This window comes from Lotus japonicus, chromosome 1 (assembly GCF_012489685.1).
Source record: "Lotus japonicus ecotype B-129 chromosome 1, LjGifu_v1.2".
Lineage (NCBI taxonomy): Eukaryota > Viridiplantae > Streptophyta > Magnoliopsida > Fabales > Fabaceae > Lotus > Lotus japonicus.
The window spans coordinates 60,223,680-60,245,848 of NC_080041.1; the positions used below are offsets into that span (position 1 = coordinate 60,223,680).

General features: G+C 37.2%; 1 protein-coding gene across 1 annotated transcript in view; it reads left to right on the forward strand.

Annotated features, from left to right (window-relative positions):
• The window catches only part of LOC130740482 (protein SWEETIE-like), a 37,655-nt gene that overhangs the window by 13,205 nt on the left and 2,281 nt on the right, over positions 1-22,169 (forward strand). Inside the window, exons 20-39 of the mRNA XM_057593120.1 lie at positions 31-157; positions 1,015-1,118; positions 1,821-1,953; positions 2,598-2,704; positions 4,364-4,474; positions 4,564-4,731; positions 6,029-6,115; positions 6,797-6,890; positions 8,843-8,911; positions 9,001-9,123; positions 9,402-9,470; positions 9,555-9,659; positions 9,906-9,994; positions 17,489-17,645; positions 18,274-18,423; positions 19,114-19,163; positions 19,279-19,378; positions 19,464-19,520; positions 19,608-19,675; positions 20,772-20,865. Coding sequence (XP_057449103.1) covers positions 31-157; positions 1,015-1,118; positions 1,821-1,953; positions 2,598-2,704; positions 4,364-4,474; positions 4,564-4,731; positions 6,029-6,115; positions 6,797-6,890; positions 8,843-8,911; positions 9,001-9,123; positions 9,402-9,470; positions 9,555-9,659; positions 9,906-9,994; positions 17,489-17,645; positions 18,274-18,423; positions 19,114-19,163; positions 19,279-19,378; positions 19,464-19,520; positions 19,608-19,675; positions 20,772-20,865 — 2,062 coding nt within the window. The remainder of the gene's footprint in view (positions 1-30; positions 158-1,014; positions 1,119-1,820; positions 1,954-2,597; positions 2,705-4,363; positions 4,475-4,563; positions 4,732-6,028; positions 6,116-6,796; positions 6,891-8,842; positions 8,912-9,000; positions 9,124-9,401; positions 9,471-9,554; positions 9,660-9,905; positions 9,995-17,488; positions 17,646-18,273; positions 18,424-19,113; positions 19,164-19,278; positions 19,379-19,463; positions 19,521-19,607; positions 19,676-20,771; positions 20,866-22,169) is intronic.

Genomic DNA, 22,169 nt, shown 5'->3' on the forward strand with positions numbered 1-22,169 from the left:
TATATCTGTTTGAAATATGCATATTGTTAGGTTCGAATTGAGGCTGCTTTGGGCATTACGTGCATTGGCTGAAGTTGATCCAACTTGTGTTGGCGGTTTAACTTCATACGGGGTGACCAATCTTACCGCTTTAAGAGAGAGTGTTTCTTTTGAAAAGGTATAGTTCTTAAAGTTTTATTGCATTCTTCATTATTATGGGTAAAACAAATTTCACTGAAGGTAAGAATACGACAGAGTTGGGGATGAGAAATCCTCCATAATTAAGGTACTAATGAGATACATGAAAAAGATAGACAAAATGCATTGATAACTAGGTTTAGTCAGGCAGCTGAGTGGAACCTCTAATTGATTAATAAAAATGAAGTTCCCTTCATTTCATTATGAAATTATTGTCCTGTTTTCATTTCTTACTTATTCACCTTATAATGAGTAATTTCTTCTTTAAGCCCATTTGCAATCTAAAGCTCCATTTAAGGTCTAGTCATTGGCTAGCAATCTAAATTTCTTCTTTGTGAACACTGTGTTTGCCCGTAACTTTTAAAGGTTTTGTTAAGAATAAGGAAACGAATTTTACGGCAGCGTTCAATTATGTGAGGTAGAATGGCCAATCTACTCGGGCATGTGATTGCACTCGCATGTTATAGGATAAGATGGCATTGCGGTTCACTTTGGTGTTCTGCTCATGGTTGTTTTGAGTGATTTTACATTTCTGATATTGATGGAGCGAAACTGACACTCGGTGGCACAAGTATTCCACTTTAAAACTCACTATAGAATATTTCTTTTTTTAGAAAAAAATTTACTATAGAAGTTCATACTGGTCAGCCCAACCATTGAAACAACACTAATTATTATATAGACCTTGCGCTGCAAAGTTTTTAAAATTGCACAAGAAAAAGTTTGTATTCAGCTGAGTTTTAACCTTTTTATTTGTGGAGAGATTAAAGATCAAAGCCCAACTAGTGGCTTTGTTGTAACTTTTTTTGTGAATTGACATTAATACATTGTCTGCAGGGAAGCAATTTACAGCTTGAGCTTGATTCTTTGCATGGGCAGGCTACTGTCTTGGCAGCTTTAGTCTCTGTTTCTCCAAAATTACCTCTTGGTTACCCTGCAAGGTAACTTGTCTTCCCCTTTATTTTACTTTATTTCAGACCTGGATTAGTTACATTTCTTTTTACACCAAATTGATGAATTCTTTTCGCCTATATATATATATATATATATATATATATATATATATATATATATATATATATATATATATATATATATATGAATGCATGCGTGTAGACATATATATTGTGTGACTAACTTGGATTTGAAAATGCTTTGTCCTTTTACTTGCATCATAATTTTTATCCATATTTAGAGATAGAATGGAAGTTGATCAACACCTGATTTAATCTAAATGATGAGGTGTCCAATTATTTGAATGAAAAAAATTCTAAACTAAACACAAAAGAATGCGAGAGCTGATTCAGACTCTTAATATGTTACAGTTTTTTACTTTGTAAAATGAGTATATGATCATTACTTGATTTAAATGCTAATCAACAGCTTTTATCTTTATATCTTTTTAGTTCTTCTATTTATTGATGTTTCCCATGGAAGGCCATCATTCATATTTCAGTATCTGCTCTTCTAGTTTTCTTCTTTGAGGTGGACTAAAGTTTCTCTCTCAGTCAAAACCAATTATAATTTACATTTCTAGTTTCATTCTCGGTATGATGCTAGATAACAACAGAAGCTGTGCCATGTATGAAGCTTAATACTTGCTTGATTTTCTTAAATAATAAGTAATAATGTACTATAAGCAGGCTTCCCAGATTAGTTTTTGGGGTTTCAAAGAAATTGCTGACGGAACATAGTCGCAATCCTGGGGCTGCTGCAGTTGAGAAAGAAGCTGGATGGTTGCTTTTATCATCTTTATTAGCTTCTTTACCAAAGGAGGTAAGAAGTTTGAATTGTTGGAGTTTTGCTTAAGATAAAATTTGTTATGAAACAAAACTAATGGTAAAGAAAAGCGTGTGAAAATATTTGACATCAGTATTACAATTAAGGCTTAATGTTAAGGAGAAGAGTCATGTATCCAAGGGAATCGGTCTTAGAGGCTCCCAATCAAATCTTCGTATTTCCAATTCTTAGCTTCTATAGTTTTATAGAACAACAATTGAAGTCCTTTCCCATTAGGCGGAGTCTAATAGATTTATCAAATAATGCTATAATGTCTAGTCTTGAAGGAAGCCCAATGATAGACCTTTGAAATTTAAATCTCTCCCAATGGTTTGGCCTATAGTTTACCTCTAACTATGAGTTTATCATCAATTTGGTCTACCCTCCTTTTCGTTTTTTCTACAAGTCTTCTCTAGTCTCTACACATATCCCCCCTAAGAGGAGACCTTACCAATTTCTCTGCAAAGGGAGCTTTTGGAGCTACCTTTCCTCTTGAAAAATTATAACACATAATCTTTATGCACTATTTATAAGATTTGGTAATATGACACTTGAAAATCATATCAGGACTGGTTCTGTGATATGCCGTATAACTGTTATTAGCAAAATCCACATGTCATGAGGTTTTTCCCTGCCTGCAGGAGCTTGAAGATGACGTCTTTGACATTCTTGCCTTATGGGCCACCCTCTTTACTGGTAACCCCGAAAATGAAATTACAAAGACTGAAGATTTAATGTCAAGGATATAGTAAGTACATCCCAAGCGTTATTACTCTTTATTGGTCATACAATTCTTATCTTGATCTTCTATGTTTTCTGTGGTTTCATTATTTAGATTATTTTTTCTTAATTGAACTCTTCATCCATCTTGTGAATGTTATTGTTAATTATTTTTCAATTTCCTTCCATAGTGGTAGATATTGACCTAACATCTAAAGGGGGCCACGAGTGGTGGTTCTTATTAGAATTTAAGTTATATCCACATCACCACAAAACCTTAAGGCACTTAAGGCAATGGGTGAGTGGGTCCTTTAACTTATATACTATTGTACACTTGCTTATCTATACAATGTGGGACTCCTTCTAGTCACACTTGTTACTCTAATGCTCCCCCTTCAAGTGGGACTCCATTTTTTTTTCTCCTTGTTGCCTAGGCTTGTACTCATTTGTTCGAGTCTCAGAGGCCTTAGAACTTGCTTTTTGCCTGAGTTTGTACTCAAGTGGAACATCAGAGGTCGTTAGACTTGTGCTCCTTTCTGAGCCTCAGAGGCCTTATGACTTGCCTGTTTGTCCGGGCTTGTACTCAAGAGGTCGTTGGACTTGTGCTCCTTCATCTTTTAACTTGAGTCTCAAAGACCTAGATGACTTTTTTTTTGAATTTTTTTCTTCGATATTGTTTTCTTTTTAGATTTTTTTTGGATCATCTTTTAACTTGAGCCTCAAAGACCTAGATGACTTTTTTTTTTGAATTTTTTTCATCGATATTGTTTTCTTTTTAGATTTTTTGGATCATGAGCTGTTAGGCATTTTCACCTCTGATACCATATCACAATTTAAGTTACATCCACATCACCACAAAACCATAAGGCAATTAAGGCAATGGGTAAGTGAGTCCTTTAACTTCGATAGTACACTTGCTTGTCAATACAATGTGGGACTTCTTTTAGTCACACTTGTTAATCTAATAGTTCTATTTGTTAGTTAGAGTTAGTTTTACACCTTGGGAAGTTCAAGTTCTGAAAGTAAAAAAAGTTCACTTCCTGAACTTGTAGTTCTTTTCCGGAAGTGTAATTCAGAAGAAAAAACATTTACACTTCCGGAAGTTGGATTTTCAGAAGTGATATTTTTCACCTTTTGGAACATGAACTTCTGGAAGTCTAGTATAATGGTATTTGGGACGAAAATCATTTGGCTGTGCACATAGCAATGTTGGGGTGTGCAAAAAGTAACCCCCTATATTTTTTTGTCTTCCCTTGGTTAAATGGGCTTCTAGGATAGACTCTATACTATCTTTGAATTCGATTATGGGTCTAGCTCTACTCCAAAAGCTAGCTTTGGTGTGAGGATCGCACACCCGTTTATAAGGAGTTTTTTGATCATATTTCTAGTTGATGCGGGACTTCGTTTGTCCTCCGACACTCCCCCACCCTTTATAAGGATTCCTTTGACCATATCTCATCGATGTGGGATTGTGGGACTTCGTTTGTCCTTCAACAATTGTTTAATTGAACAGAGTCGAGACTCGAGATAAGTGAGAAGGTATTCAGGATCCAAAGGTTTCTTATCATTTAGATTTGATTAAAAGTTTCATAGCATGCTATTTTGTTCCATGTCTTCTGTCTTGAAAACAAGAAGTGCTTCTGATTGTGCATGTGTTATTCATGGTCTCGTCTTATATATTTTGTAGTGTATGGTCTGCAGCTGTTCATGCACTCACAGCATTTATAGAGTGCTTTATATCTCCTAATGTTGTGAATGATGGTGTTCTACTTCAACCAGTTCTTTTGTATCTTAATAGGTACAGCTCGTTGTAAATTGGCTCTGTTTTTTTATGGCTGTAACTTCATTTGACAGTTGATAGTAATTCCTAACCTGTGTTGAAATCAGTGCATTATCATACATATCGGCACTAAGAGCCAAGGAACTACCACATGTCAAGCCTGCAGTGGACATCTTCATCATCAAAACTTTAATAGCTTACCAATCTCTTCCTGATCCAGCGTCATTTAAAAATGACCATCCTCAGATTATTCAACTTTGTACATTTCCATTCAGGTAGTGTTTATGTTGTATTTATCCGTAATAACATCATTTAAATTTTGACTTGGGGCTGAACATCATTTTCTAATACATAAAAAACATGTTTCAACTTTCCTTTGTGTAGGATCCTTTTAAATGTCATGCGAGTGTTGTTTTGGTATTATGAGAAGTTGTGCAAAAATGCAATAGCGGTGTTTTTCTCTTCTTTCTAGTTTTCCAAATTGATATCATTTTGAATAATTTTCTGCTTTTGATAAAAGAGACTTCATAAGGAAGCGATGAAATTATGATGAATTAGAGTTGATAAATCATTCTCAACTAAGTAAATTCAAAACAACAATTTGCAAAAAAGAAAAGCGGTCGATTCCTTATTATTTTTGCTGGTTTAAACCACTTTTGTGCTTTTAACAAATAGAAGCCAATATCTATTCTTATCCTAAATCAACTGTTGTGCCATAGAAACTTCTATAAGGATAAAAGTATCATAAACCCCACATTAGAATCTCATATTTCCAATGTGGTACTCAAGTCCCATACCTTGCAATTGGGTTCTAACATCCCACCACGCTCCACAGCCCCGGCGCCCATGCGGGTGGCTGTGCACTAGCTCTTTGACTAGTCCTGGGCGAACACTGCAATGCCAGCGTCACCACCCATGCCGTGCGAGACTTGGTGGAAGGCTCTGATACCAATTGATAAAAACCTTGGGAGAACGATACCACAAAAGCTAGCTGTTGTAGTTGGAGAGCCCAAGGCCTTATAAAAACCCCACATTAGATTCCCATACTTCAAATATGGGACTCAAGTCCCATACCTTGCAATTGGGTCCTAACATGCTGCAATCATATGCACCAAATTGTAATGTAGATTGCCCATTGCCATAAGACTCTAGAGTCTAGCCTCTTTACTTCTTGATTCATCGGAAAATATTAATAAAAAAGTAGTCCAAGTTCCTAGGATATGCTTAACATCCTCTAATAGGGCAACTATTGAATTCCAAGGAAAAACAGCAGCTGAAAAATTAGTTAAGGAACTGATTCAGAACTATTCTTAAACACTTAGAAGGTTTGATGAAGAAGGAACTTGGCTTTTGAAAAAGTTTTCATCATGTTAACTCCTAATAAATTATAAAGTTTCTTGAACATAATGAAGAAATTATGTTAAATTTGTGGTATCTTGTTTTATATTTCAACGAAAGCTGGTTGAAAATAAATGTTAAAATTTAATCATTTTCTTCACTTATGTAATAATTGATTAATTGTTAAATCTTCTTTGTTTGATCTGTGTATTTGTTATTGTTTGTTGGAATAAGGCGTGCTTCAGAATGTAAAGAAAGTTCGTGCTTAAGGTCGCTGTTAGACAAGAGAGATGCATGGTTGGGTCCATGGATTCCTGGAAGGTTTCAATCTGGCTATTATTCAATTTTACTTAATAGTATCTTTTCTTATTTATTGGAGTAAATGACGACGAACCCTTGATGTCAATTTAAATAAAAAAATGTCTCCTGTCTTGTTTGCAAAATGAGAAAAGTGCTTTAAATTGCGAGAAAAGTACTCTGTTTTTGTTAGGTTATACTAACTCACTCTTTCGGATTATTTTGAAGCTGTTCAAGGTAGACTAAAAGTGTTGGTTGTTCTTGCCTGTATCCACTCTACATTTCTCTTGGTAGAATCCAGTATAGAGATAGGAGAGGGAGAGAGAGGGAGAGAGAGATAATTCTCATTGTTATTGTTAATGAGTAATATTGATTTACATGATTATATAGAGATGTGCAGTGATAACTGCTTACAAGTTACAACAGAAAGCTGAACTAACAGCTTTCTAACTAACTGAAGCAGACTTAACTAATAACTAACTCACATATACTCTAACATCTCTCTTATTCATTTTACTACCATTAATGGCTTTCGACAAAGGTTGGCTAGATTTTCTGGAGTTAAATATTTTCTAGTGATTTAGTGCAAATTGCAAATTTTCTAGCTTTATTTTGAAGACAAGTTTATAGTTCGTTTTAGGTCCCTCTCTCTTTTACCTCTTCTGTTTTACTATCTTACTCCTGTATATTTATATTTGATAAAAGGGATTGGTTTGAAGATGAACTCCGAGCTTTTCAAGGCGGAAAAGATGGCATTATGCCCTGCGTATGGGAGAACGAAATTTCTAGCTTTCCTCAGGTAATAATTATTTTGATGATTACAATTCAGGAACTTAAGAAAAAAATCACTTTCTAGTTTAGGATCAATCAACTACATGTGTAGTTATATCAAAATGTTATTGAATCAGTTAGGATTTATCAGTTTACTATATATTGACCTAACTAATTATTTTTCTCTTTTAACTATTACCTTATAACCTTTAACACTAATGGGAGAGTTGAGCTAATAAATGATAAACTACAGCCGTTGACATAAACCTTAAGTTCGACCACATGGTTTCTGAGTATTAGAAGTAAAACAGCAGTATACAGGATGCAAGTTCAGCGAGACCCCCACTTGCACTGGCTTGGAATTGAAACTTGAGAATCATAGCATGCCATAGGTTGCATAGTTTAGCCATTTAGGTATATTGGATCTATCACAACGATGAAATGGAGAAAGGCACTAACTGTATCTTAAGTTGTTTTTCAATTATATATATATATATAGAAACACAGTTTTTATTTTGCGAGTCATAAGGAAATAAATAGCAGCAATACTTACATATATATATATATATATATATATATATAGAGAGAGAGAGAGAGAGAGAGAGAGAGAGAGAGGATGTATCGTATGAGAATGATCATTTTATATGAGAACATAAGAATAAATCATGAGCATTAGATCTAATCATGAATGGTCAAGATTTGAACAATTTAATAGTCATGTGACCACTAAAATGTCATGTGACTTTTTGACTTAATGTTTTAATCTTAACCATTCATGATTAGTTCCAACTGTCATGATGTATTCTATATATATATATATAGAGGGAGTATCTAGTGAGAGGGCATGTTTTTATGTGAGAGTGAGGAGTGATTTTCAACCATTAGATCAAAATCAATGGATGAGATTAAAAGCCTCTTAAAACACCATTGTGCCTCTGGATTGGTTCACCTCTCGTCTCAGCTCTTCAGCATCTTTGGAGTGAGCTTTGAAAACTAGTGAATAGTTTATTTAATTATACATATTTATAGATTTCTGGATTGAATTTAAGTCGTAGCGATACAGAGGATTATGTTGGCATCAATGGAGATTTGTGCTTTCGACATCAATGGAGGTGCATAGGGCTGTGTTGGTGCGTGAAAAAACAGGGGAAGGGAACAAGGGTTTTTTAAGAGGCGAAAATCACTCCTCTCACTCTCACATAAAAACATGCCCTCTCACTAGATACTCCCTCTATATATATATCATGAAAATTTTATTAAGAAAAATGAGATACTTGAAGATAAGAGGATAAGGACCATGTGAAAACTACTAAAAGAAGCAATACTATGGGCCTGCAAATCAATATTTAAGAATAACAGTGCATCATGGCTGCCAATTTCTATGCAAATCTGAAATGACAACCCCCTTAATATGACCGTGAGCAAAGCACCCAAGGTCCTTGACCTCTTTTTCTTCTTCCAAACCTTTTAAACCTTATCTCCCAGAAGGTTTCTTGAGAATTGAAGGACAAGGTTACAGATGCTCACCTATGACGGTTTGGTCAAGTGAGGAGAAGAAGACAAAGAGCTCTAGTAAAATGAATTCATTAGATGGAGGATAGAAAGATGTTCTGAGGTGGAGGATGGTAGTGGAAAACTGTAGGAGAAACCATTTTATAAGGCATTGATCAAGATGGGCTTGGGTTAAAACTTGGCATTTAACTAAAGCCAAGTTGATATCACTTGGTGGGAGAAGGATTTTTTTGTTATTGTATAATTTAAATTAGAATAACTCTCTTTTCAAAAAAATAAATAAATTAGAATAACTCTTTTCCTTTTAAAAACAATGAGAATAACTCTTTACTTTCATAATTGTATTTTCCTTTATTCATCCAACTCATTCATATTGCTTTCCCATGGTGCCTTGTTTTAGTTGTCGTTGTTATTATTATTATTTTTGGATTTTTACACTTCCGTAATAACTTTAATCTAACCTTGAAGCCGGAGACGATAAGCAAGACTCTGGTGAACCAGATGCTTCTTTTATTTGGGATCATATTTGCTTCTCAGGTAGTTCATCACATAACGTCATTATATTGTTGCAGAATTCAGAGAGTGGTTGTTATTGTTGTTGACATAAGTTGGTTTTTATATCTCAGGATAGTGGTGGTATGCTCTCCCTTGTGGGAATTATTGAACAGTGTCTGAAAGCTGGGAAAAAACAACACTGGCGGTCAGCTAGTATCACCAACATTTGTGTGGGCCTACTTGCAGGCTTTAAGGTTCCATTCATTCTTTTATTGATATTATCATTTTGCGTGGATCTCACCCAGTGTTATCAAATCGCGATCGCAGACCATCGCGGTGAGCCAAAAATCCGCTATTTCGGCCGCTATTTGGCGGCGAATAGCGGAAATAGCGGGAATAGCGCGCTATAGCGGGCAATAGCGGCGTCGCGATTAGCCAAAAATCCGCTACGCTATAGCGGCATAGCGCCGCTATAGCCGCTATTTGATAACACTGATCTCACCTAATATATTGATTTCGTTGTCTTTTGCAGGCTCTGCTTTCTTTTCGAGCACAAACATTAGGACAAGAGATTTTGGGTTTGATACAATCTATTTTTCAGGTAGGAAATCTTTTAAACACACACACACATTATATTTGAGCAATAATTGATTTTACTTTTGTGCTTGTCAAATTTAAATGGAAGAGTATTTTGGCGGAGGGAGACATTTGTGCATCGCAGCGTAGAGCATCATCAGAAGGACTTGGATATTTAGCTCGATTTGGAAATGATATCTTTACTGCTAGAATGGCAAGTTTTTCAGTCTTCTTTTCAAGCTACTTTGTATTCCTCACAACTGAACTGTGATTTAATTATAAGAAACCTCCTTTTTAGTGTGTGTGTGTGTGTGGCGGTTTTAGAGAGAACACAAGAACAATTAATCTTAACCAGCCATGTATGATTATATTGTCATGAGTTATAGTTTCTAAATATTGTTTGTGCTATTTAATTTGTCAATTTCTGAATGTCGTTTTTACCCATTGTGGTCGCTACCAGACCAGATCACTGCTTGGTGACTTAAATGGAGCAACTGATTCCTACTTTGCTGGATCCATTGCTTTGGCGCTTGGCTGCATTCATCGCAGGTCATTTGCTACAATGCCAGTTAATAGTTTGCATGTTTATTTTATCATTTTTACCCCCCCCCCCCAAAGATATCTTCCTCTTATTCTGAGTCATGCATGGGTTTTAATTTTTTTGAACTTTATTTATCTGTTCGCATAAAATTTCCTTGCAGTGTAGTGGATTAGCGTTTGATTGATTTAAATAGCATATTATTATTTTTGTTGAGTTTTTGTAGGTAATGAGTCTAAAGTCAGGAGAGATTGATTAGGATTTCTTTAACTAAAGAAAGAGTTTTAGTTATAAAGGAGATACATAAAAAAAGAGAGGAGGATAAAAACCCTCCACCAGAACAAAAGTGAAAGTCAAAATTACAATTTAAGTATTATGAGCCAACTATCCTAAAAGCTTAAGTTATTAGATGAAGACACATTAATTGTTCTTGTTGAGAAGTCTCACATTGACCAGAGATATCGCTCAATAAATCCTTATATAGGGTAGAACAACTATTAGAATTTGGAACCCAAAAGCTAGCTCAAGAGTTGAGGGTTGCTCTACCCTTTATAAAGGTATGCCATATCTCTAGTCAATGTGGGACTTCTAACAACAACCCTCACCCCTGAGCTACCTTTTGGGTAGAGGTAGGCCTAACCTGAATTCTCAGATGGTATTAGAGCCTATCCGATCTGTTTATTGGAGACTGCCCATATATGGGCCATCCGCAGATGTTCATTCTTGCAAATTTTTACGCTCCAGATTTCCAACCCTCGGTGTGAGGGTGTGTGTTGAGAAGTCTCACTTTAACGTGTGTGGCCACTGCTCTCTTCTTTCTTTTTCAGCTTCGTTTCATCTTTCTTTTTGCACTCCGTAACCGAAAAGCTTGATGATGAAAATTTCTTGATCAAAACACGTGTCGCCACTGCGCTCTATATACATATGAAGGAACGAGTGATGCGTTGGAAACAAGATTCTCAGTTTCTCACAGAAAGACACTAAGAACATGTTTGGGATAGTGTTTTGGAGAGGAACGGAGGATAAATATTTCATTTCAAGTAATTTTTTTTTGATAAGCTCATTTCAAGTAAATGTTCTCTAGGTTAAGAATTATTAAGAAGGAAAGCAATAAAAGATAGTTTGTCATGAAATCTTTTTCCTAATCCTTACTCTTTAATAAACATTATAAAACTCTCTTAACTCAAAAATTAAAATTGGTAACCCTCCCTTCCCTTTTCCTCTTAAACCCTTCATCTAAACATTCCATTAAAGGTTCAGGAGACCAAAACCTTTATTTGGGTTGGCAGATAAATGAGTAGAATCAAGGTTACACAAGACTAAGGGGGACTCAAATTTAGAAATTTTCTTATCATTTGGTGTTACTTAAGTAGAAGTTTCATGAAAATTTGTTGAAAATCTTCAACTGAATTTCATTGATTGAAAAGGTAAAGATTACAATGAGTGATCTCAGTATTTATAGAGAATACAAGGCTTGCTAAGCAAGCTACCAACTCTAACAGAATCAGTTATGTGACAGCTGTAATGACAGCTCACATGACAGCTGTATTGACAGCTCATTCTAACAGAATGTAACTAACTCAAATATTAACTACACTACTAACAGTAACTAACTTCTTAATCAGAGTAATGTGTACTCTACTCTAATAGGCCCCCTCAAACTCAAGGTGGGGGAGAAAGTGATTTCTCAATCACATTGAGTTTGCCACGAAGAGTTTCAAAACGAAGTGGTGATAGAGCCTTGGTAAACAAATCTGCCAGCTGATCAACAGAAGGAATGTGATGCACAAAAAGAGACTTGTTGAGAACTTTTTCTCTCACAAAGAAGATGTCAAGCTCCATATGTTTAGTGCGAGTGTGAAGAACTGGGTTATTAGTCAAAGCCACTGCACCCATGTTATCACAAAACACCCTAGGAGGAGAAAAAGGAATCTGCAACTCCTGCAAAAGAGACTGAACCCACAACAGTTCAGCAGAGGTATTAGCTAGGCTCCTGTATTCGGCTTCAGTACTCGATCTAGCCACCAGGGTTTGCTTCTTTGAGCTCCAAGAGACAAGGTTGGGACCAAAAAAGACACAAGAGCCTGAGGTGGATCTCCTGTCATCAGGATCTGATCCCCAATCTGCATCACAAAAGGCCACAAGAGGGACTGGAGTGTGCAAACTACAAGGCTTGAGGTGCAGGCCATGAAAGAGAGTACCCTTAAGGTATCTTAGGATCCTTTTAACAGCCTTCCAATGCTCTTCTAGAGGCCGACTTAGAAACTGACAGACCTTGTTAACTGCAAAGCTAATCTCAGGTCTTGTTAAAGTTGCATATTGGAGAGCACCAACTATTGATCTATAGAGAGTTGGGTCAGCAAAGTAATCTGCTCCATATTTGCTGAGTTTTGCTCCACTAACCATGGGAGTAGAGATCCCCTTGGCCTCTCCCATTTCTGCCCTTTCAAGAAGGTCAGTTATATATTTAGTTTGTGTCAAAAGCAAGGACCTGTCCTGAAGATGATGCACTTGAACACCAAGAAAGTAGTCAAGTTGGCCTAATTGCTTCAAGGAAAATTCAGAGTTGAGGTTCTGCACTACTTTCTGAACCAGAGGCAAGGAATTGCCTGTAATGATAATATCATCTACATAGACTAGTATGTAGATGCAGCAAGTTGGAGTGTAGAAAGTGAAGAGAGATGGATCACATCTACTTGGTTTAAAACCATACTTCACAAGGGCTGACTTCAATCTGTCAAACCAAGCTCTTGGGGCCTGTTTAAGGCCATAAAGAGCTTTGTTAAGTCTGCAAACAAGAGATTTGTCTTCATGCTGAAATCCACTTGGTTGCTGCATGTATACCTCCTCTTGAAGAGCTCCATTTAAAAAGGCATTATTCACATCAAGTTGATGAATATGCCACCTCTTAGTAATGGCCAGGGAAAGAATGAGCCTAATAGTTATAGGCTTCACCACAGGGGAAAAGGTTTCTGAATAATCAAACCCCTTGACTTGATGGTAACCTTTGGCCACAAGTCTGGCCTTATACCTATTGATGGTGCCATCTGCATTTTCCTTCACCCTAAAAACCCATTTACAACCAATTGGCTTCCTATCCTTGGGAAGTGGAACCAATGTCCATGTATTGTTAGCAAGCAATGCATCATATTCAGCCTTCATTGCAGCTAACCACTTAGGATCGTTGAGAGCTTGCTTGGTGGTAGCTGGCTCAGCTTGAGTGAGCAGTAAAGTTGGAAATAATCTGGGCATGACTATGCCAGATTTTGCTCTTGTCTGCATAGGGTGAGTATTTCCCACTGGCTGAGGAATAGGAGCAGAAGAGGAAGAACCAGTTGAAGCTACTTCAGTGGCAGTAGCTGCTGGTGTAGGTAGAGATTGTTGCTGAACAGAAGCTTCACCCTGAGAAAAATTCCCAGAAGAAGAGGCTGCAACTGAGTCTTGACCTTGAAAAGACTGCTGTTGCTGAACAGGAACTTGAGGAGCTAAAACAGGAATTTCTGAAGTGATTCCTTGTGCAGATGAATCAGACCCAGCAGAGAAAAAGAGGGTAGGATAGGGAAATTTAACTTCATCAAAAATAACATCCCTTGACACAAAAATCCTACCATCACCATCCATGCATTTGTACCCTTGATGAGATGATGAGTAACCAACAAACACACATTCCTTGGACCTGAGTGGCAGCTTAGAGTGTGTATAAGGCCTCAAGTGAGGATAACAAGCACAACCAAACACCCTAAGTATCTTGTAATCAGGAAGAGTCTTGAACAACTTGAAATAAGGACTCTCATTGGCCAAAACAGCAGTAGGAAGACGATTAATAAGAAAAACTGCAGCCAGGAATGCATGATCCCAGTATTGAGAAGGCATTTTAGCAAATGCAAGTAATGAAAGGCCAGTTTCTATGATATGGCGATGCTTCCTTTCAACACTACCATTTTGATGGTGTGTGTAGGGGCATGTCAATCGATGCACTATGCCAAGCTTATCAAAATGAGATTGTAAAGGTTTAAATTCAGTGCCATTGTCTGTTTGGACAGCCTTTATTTTCAGATTAAACCTTAACTCTACCATAGCTTGGAACTTAAGAAAAACAGAGGAAGTTTCAGATTTGTGCCTAAGCGGATAAATCCATGTGAAACGAGAGTAAGCATCAACACAAGTTAAAAAATAAGAGTAACCACAAGAAGACTCAATGGAGGAAGGGCCCCATAAGTCAGCAAAAACAAGCTCTAAAGGTGTAGCACAAACAGTAGTAGAAGAGGAAGAGGGTAACTTGTGAGACTTTGCTACACAACAAGTTGAACATTTAGAAAATTTTGCTTTATTAGACAATGATATATTACATTTGGACAAAGCAGAATGTAAAGCCTCATGATGAGGATGACCTAGCCTACAATGCCACAAGTCATAGGCAGTAGGATCTACATTATTAACAGAAGACACAAGAGAAAATGAACTAGCACTAGGTACACTTGAAGATGAGCTAGCACTAGGTACATTGGACAAAGGAACTGAAGCAGAAAAGACAGATGGAGCAGCTACTGGTGAAACAGATGTAGATGAAACAGATGAAGCTGGAGGAAGGGTTGGAACATGCATCCCTTCAAAATTGTATAAACCATCAGGACTAACAGTTCCTTTGAGCAAAACCCTAGAAGTTTCCTGACATTTGACAACACAATAGGATGAGTGAAACTCAAAAAAGACATGATTATCACGAGCAAACTTGCTTACACTAAGTTCTTGGTGATGTTAGGAACTAGAAGCAGATTATTCATAGTGAGTGTAGTGTGTTTATGATAAGGAGATGGAAAAGAGGCATGTCCAACAGAAATAATAGGCAAACCTTGTCCATTTCCCATGTAGATATGATCATTACCATTTAGGGAAACACTGTTAGAAACAACTGAGGCATCATTGGTAACATGATGTGTAGCTCCAGAATCTGGAAACCATGAGCTAAGATTTGCTGCAGCAGGAGTGTTAGTACCAGTAGTAGATGAAGTAGGTCCAGTAAGCATAGCCTGTGGAGCTCTAACTGGAGGATTTCCAGGTCTTGATCCACCAGAAAACTGAGAAGAGTTCCACTGTGAACCTCCAGATGGTTGGAAACCAAACTGCTGAGCAAAATTTCCCATGCCTAAACCTTGAGGAAATTGACCAAACATGTTCGGAAAGCCTCCATACTGTAATGTACCAAACTGAGAAGGTACACCAAATTGTGGAACACCACAAAATGGAGAGAAGCCAAACTGAGGCATCATCTGAGAATGCATAGGCAGTGGCATACCAAAACCAGTTGGCTGCAAGCCAAACATGCCAGTAGAACCAGTAGAACCAGATGATGAACCACGATGGTAGCAAATACTAGCATCATGCCCATACTTCTTGCAAATCTGGCATTGAACACTTCGATTTCCTCCTCGTCCACCGCGAGAGTTGTTACTGCCGTTGCGACCACCGTAACTGCCACGAGAACCGCCATAACTGCCGCGATTATCGTAGGAACGATCATCGTAGGAGTTTTCAGAGGAACCTGAAGCAGAGTTAGCCTCAGAGGTCGCCGGCGACGACGTTGATGAAGAAGACGACGACACCGGTGCAGGTTGCGTCGCCGGTGGCGCAGCTTGAGAAAGGAGCGCTGACGGAGGATTCGCACTCAACTGACGCGTGCGAGAACGCTCAAGACGCGCTTCATGCGCGATAACCATAGCTTCAGCTTGCGAGATCGTGCAAGGGAACTCGCGACTGTAGATGATAGTCATGAGATGACTATACTCGTCGGGAAGACCATCAAAAATCGCTTCAAGGTGCTCGCGAAACGATACAGGATCTCCGATCGAGATCAGAGCATTGACGATGGCCTTGATTCGCTTGAGGAACTCAGAAGCAGTCTTCGATCCCTTGGTTATGGATCTCAATTCCGATCGCAGCTGCGTCGATTGTGCAAGCGATTGTGCTTGAAAGAAATCAAGCACAGCTTCCCAGATCTGCCAGGACTGAGTGCAGTTGACAACGGTTGGAAGCACTGATGAAGACAGAGACGAGAGAAGCCAGGTGAACAAAGCAGAATCCTGTTGATCCCATACCTGATATGCAGGATTCTCTACTGCATTCACGCGATCCTCCTCACTGAGAAATCGAGGAGGAATATCAGGATGAACAAGAAAATTCTGCAATCGATGAGTTCTAACGATGCCTTCAACGTGCTGCTTCCATGAGAGAAAATTGGAATCATCAAGCTTCAGAACGAGCTTGTGAACCAGAGAAGAAGAAGCCAATTGTGGTTGAAGAACCGCAACTGGAACAGGAACTGAAGTTTCAGGAACTGCAGTTTCTGGTGCATGACCTTCATCAGCCATGGTGATGAAGAAGAAAGAGGAAAAAGCGAAAATCTAGAGAGAGAGATCTTCAAGGATCGTACTCAGCTCTTGATACCATGTTGAAAATCTTCAACTGAATTTCATTGATTGAAAAGGTAAAGATTACAATGAGTGATCTCAGTATTTATAGAGAATACAAGGCTTGAGAGAAAATTGGAATCATCAAGCTTCAGAACGAGCTTGTGAACCAGAGAAGAAGAAGCCAATTGTGGTTGAAGAACCGCAACTGGAACAGGAACTGAAGTTTCAGGAACTGCAGTTTCTGGTGCATGACCTTCATCAGCCATGGTGATGAAGAAGAAAGAGGAAAAAGCGAAAATCTAGAGAGAGAGATCTTCAAGGATCGTACTCAGCTCTTGATACCATGTTGAAAATCTTCAACTGAATTTCATTGATTGAAAAGGTAAAGATTACAATGAGTGATCTCAGTATTTATAGAGAATACAAGGCTTGCTAAGCAAGCTACCAACTCTAACAGAATCAGTTATGTGACAGCTGTAATGACAGCTCACATGACAGCTGTATTGACAGCTCATTCTAACAGAATGTAACTAACTCAAATATTAACTACACTACTAACAGTAACTAACTTCTTAATCAGAGTAATGTGTACTCTACTCTAATAAAATTGAACCTTGAACGTTGCTGCATACATTATGGATGAAAGAAATGTGTAGTTTGATAGCACATTGTAAGTTAACTTTATTGAGGTTTAATGTAAGGAAAAGGAATGTTAATATGAATAATAGTAATGAAAATGAGGAAGTTTATACTTCTATAGTAGTTTCTTTACAATGAAAATGAGGAAGTTTATACTTCTATAGTAGTTTCTTTACAGAATATTTTCTTCAGTTATGATTTAATTCTTTTCATTGGAGGATTAGACAACAAAACACTATTTTGGTAACGGTGAAGGTTGACATGGTGGTTGAACCCTTTCTGTTTGATCATTCTTGTACATTTATAACTTTATGATAGATTTCACATTTTACTTCCCTTTCCTGTTGCTATAGAAGTATAGAGTCAGTTTATTTTCATAAATCACATACACTGTCCCAAGTCTAGCCTTTTCTCTATGCAAGTCTTGACAGTTTTTATCTTCTAATCTTGTTGCAGTGCAGGAGGGATTGCATTGTCAACTTTAGTGCCTGCAACTGTGAGCTCTATCTCTTCACTGGCTAAAAGTTCGGTAGTTAATCTGCAGAGCTGGTCTATGCATGGCCTTCTTTTAACTATTGAAGCTGCAGGCTTGTCCTTTGTTTCTCATGTCCAGGTTACCTATCTCAAATATCAGCATCTTGTGATCAATATATTTATGATTTTATGTCTCACATAAACAACTCATAATCTTTCTGACAGAGTAATAGCAGCATGAATAGCTCTCCCATTGTTTAATTGATAATATTTGTTAAGAGCCACTGTTAATTTTAATGCTATGAAATGTCACTAAATGGTTCATCTGAGCCGTTCAGTGATTCCATTCGTTTATGTTTTTTTGGGTTTCTTTATCTTATTAATTACTACCAAAGTCATGTTTCTCCACATCAGAGAAGTCTTTTCATAACACAGTCACATACACATTTACATGGACAAGGCCGAGAAAAATGATGTCATTGTTTTACCAACTAAGTGAATTGAGATTTTAGTTCCATGTTTTGTTACTAAGGCACATCCCCCCGTATGTAAGTTGCTTCCTGCCTTGGCTAATGTCGCATGTCGTTGTTGTATCAGCTTCTAAGTGATATATGTTTTTTCAACCCAAAAAACTGGGAGAAAAATGAAGGAAAATTACTTGCTGCTTTCATTTGTTAATCAGACAATATACCTCATTTTATTGTGTAATACTATGTTACTATCTTTCTGAAGAAGATTACACCGATTCTCTTTCATTTTCTTCACAGGCAACCCTTTCTCTTGCTATGGACATTCTTTTATCTGATGAGAATGGTTTGGTAGACGTTCAGCAGGGAGTTGGCCGCCTTATAAATGCTATAGTTACTGTTCTTGGTCCTGAGCTTGTCCCAGGAAGCATCTTTTTCTCGCGCTCCAAGGTGGAATTCTTTGTTGAATTTTTTGATAAACAAAGAAACCCATAGATCTTCCATAATGTAAAAGGAAAACACAACTAACAAATGTAAAAAAACATTAATGTAGTGAAGCTACCTAGTTCCTGGGCATGTATGTTTGTGTAGCTTCCTCTAGAGACTGTTAGATATAAAACCATTCATGTACTTTCACCTAACGTCTTCAGCTTTTGAGTAATTGGTTCATGACATGGTTCGATCCTTATTGCCCCAATGCTTTCAAGTAAAAAAGTTAAAAATTTGAACACAAGGTTGATTGAGTCTACACATTCTTAGTCCATACTTGAAGCCCAAAGGGGATAATATTGTACCCTTTAGGTTAAACCTAACTCTACCCTAAAAGCTAGCTCATGAGGTGAGGATTGCCAAGCCTTTATAAACTCTACTTTGGCCAAATCTCTAGTCAATACAGGATCATAACGAATATAAAACTATTCATTTGCTTTCCCCTAGCTGTTTTGGATAGTAAGTTCAGGCAGAAAGCATGAGCTTTGGACCAAATACAGGCCAAATGCTACTTGGTCTAAGTAACTTCCTTAAAGATATGAAAGTTTCTCTGCAACCATACCACCAAAAAGGGGCATAGATTGCACATAACGTATTGCTTTCTTTTCTTTTTCTTAAATGTATACTTCATGAGGTGTTTTTCCTTTCCAGTCTGCCATCGCTGAGATAAGCTGCTGGCAAGAAACTTCAACATTGCTTGAGTAGGTTTCTTAATTCCACTTTCTATCAAATAATTAACATTTTCTTGTGGCAAATATTATTTCAGTCAAATTGTTGCCTTTATTGATGATTATTAAAAGTTGTATTCTATTGCAGGAGTGCACGCTTCACTCAACAACTTGTTCTTTTTGCACCCCTAGCTGTTTCTGTGCACTCCCATGTGCAGACTCTTCTCTCTACTTTGTCATCAAGACAGGTTTTTTTTTTCCTGCATATTTTTCATTAATGGTAATAATGTGTTGTTCACCCTTCTTTTCAGCTTACTCTTTTTCTTCATGCAGCCAAACTTACGCCACCTTGCTGTGTCTACGCTAAGGCATTTAATTGAGAAAGATCCGGTTTGTTCCTAATCTTAGTAGGATTTTCAATTAGGAAATGCCAGTATATCATATTTTTGTGCTGAGAGCTGATTTTAATCTTTGCAGGCTTCTGTTATTGTTGAGCAGATTGAAGATAACTTATTCTTTATGTTGGATGAGGAAACAGATTCAGAGTATGTAAATTGTTAAAAAAAATAAAGAGCTTTCTTACTCTTACAAGCTGATTAGTTCTTAGGTTAAGTTGAAATCCCTTTCTTTTATTATTAGTCTTGTGAAGTTATTTTATGTAATTGCTTGTGCATTTTTTTGTAGTTTTCCTGTTTCTATCTCTTAACACGAAAGAGTTTATAGTAGAGCCAGAGAGATGTTAGAAGGAGTGCAGGCGGAGGGTAGATCATTCTCGATGACAAGTCAATTGAAGAGAATAACAGTTGAAAACACTAAATTTATCAAGCACTACATCTCTAAAATGGATGATCCGTTGGAAAATCTGATGTTCATTGGTTAAAATGAAATGAAACTCTCTGATAATAAATGGAGGCATTTGTTTCTAGGCATATGATTGCATTACTAGTCATTAATGTTATTCCCTGGTGAATTAGATAAGTGTTTGGACTTAGCATATATATATTTGGGAATGTTTTCAAAATTTGTTTAGTTCAAAGAAAAAAACTCAATATAAGAAAAATAATATGGTAAAAGGAAGTGGGAGTGGGAATTAATGGTTGGATACTTGGATGGGTTTCTAGATAACTGCCATTCTCATGGGAATAAAAACCAAGCGAAACATGGGCATGTTACTGTCTTAAGGATCATTAATTTCAAGGAATGTTTTTTAATACTTGCACCAAACATGTAAATGTCTATTCCCAATATCTTTTCCCCTGGTTCAATTCCACAAACCTTGAAATAAACACACCCTATGCGGTGAAGATAAAAATCTTTTTCAATAATGACTCTTGGTTTTCTGCTTTGTATGCCTTCCTTTGTTGTCTTTGGTTGGTCTTAAATGATTTGTTCTTTAAAGGAAATTGTTCATTGTTTGCATGGTTTTGAGATAGAGCTGTTTCTAGGCTATCACTCAGGTTTTACCTTTTTTATTTTATTTTTCTTTTGATGGGGCTTTTTAGTGGATTAGGAGTTGAGGACATTGGCCATGGTCAACCAGAGTTATCGTTTATGTTTTATCAGTAAATTAGCCACGGCCAGCCATAGTTATTGGCATTTAGCTGTTAGACTGCCTAGTTCTTACTGCTTTCTTTTGTGCAGAATTGGGAACTTGGTGCAATCTACAATTATGCGATTACTCTATGCATCATGTCCATCATGTCCTTCGCATTGGATATCAGTATGTCGCAAAGTGGTAAGCTTTTCTATTTCAAATTGCATAATTTTCTATATTCGTCATATTGTCTTGAAGTTATATTGCAACTTAAATACTAAATTTTTTAAGGGAAGTAGTGCTGAGTTCTTATGGAAGATGTAAATGTTTGTTCTTTTTCATATGAAATTGTTAGAAATGCCTATCTGGAACCAAGAAGATTTAGAAGGTCCAAAAGTGAAAAGAGCTCTGGTATATTTTTGGCTTTTGGGGGGGGGGGGATATTTGTTTAGTATAGAGAGATGTGAACTCACGAAATGGCCAATGACATATGAGAGCTATAAGGAGAAACCTTTGTCAAATAACAATATTTATAAATGTCCTTGCAGATACCTTCTAGTATTCTTAGATCTTTCTCCCAAATGGCCCTGTCTTCTTTTTCACAGCTTCTCATCGTTCGTTTTCAATACTTATGACAGAGTTTCCAGTCTTCAATTTATTTCCTTTGACTCCCTCAATTTTCTCCTAAATCGTCTTTTCAGTTCTCACGTCACTCAGAAACAAACTCAACTCAGTTGCAAGTGGCATAATCTTCAGTTACAATTTGCAATTTCTCAGTAGGGACATCCATATAGTCCAGCTAAACCACCCACCAAGTGTTGGTGCGGTCATCACACCATAGAAGAACCAAATTGCACCAAGAATAACCAGAAATAGTTGACCAGTCAAATTCAGAAGCAGCGAGCCTTATATAGGTTCTTTGGTTCATAGTCTACCAAGCCTGGATCAAAACAACCTCCCCTCTACCATACAATATCAGCCTTGACAATCACTCTTGGGATATCATGACCGAATACCATGTACTGCTTGATCATAATCAAAATTGCTTCTAACCGAACCTCCCTCTAATGACAATGAAATTACCCAATCTTTTGTGCAGCATAAAGAAGGAACAATGGTTAACAGCAATAAAAGAAACGGGAAGTGTGCTTAAGAGACAGTTAATTGTGTTGGCTACTAAACTGTCAGATAGAAAAGGAATAGGAGCAACACTAAAGGACCAAAACAGGCAGGATCAGGTCACAATGGATTATATAGCTTTGACACCATATTAAAAGTAGTTGTCCATCCCCAAAGCTTAAGCTGTTGGGTGAAAACACACGCCCCTCACGCAAGAGCCCATTGGGCTTGAAGCGTGGACAATGCACTAGTCCACCTACCATGTACTGAAATTTAACATTTTTTATTAGAATAATGGGGGAAACAAGTATCAAACTCTAGACTTTTGGGCAATATGGCTTGAGTTCTTAATACTTTCTTTAACTTTTACCATATGCTTCACAATG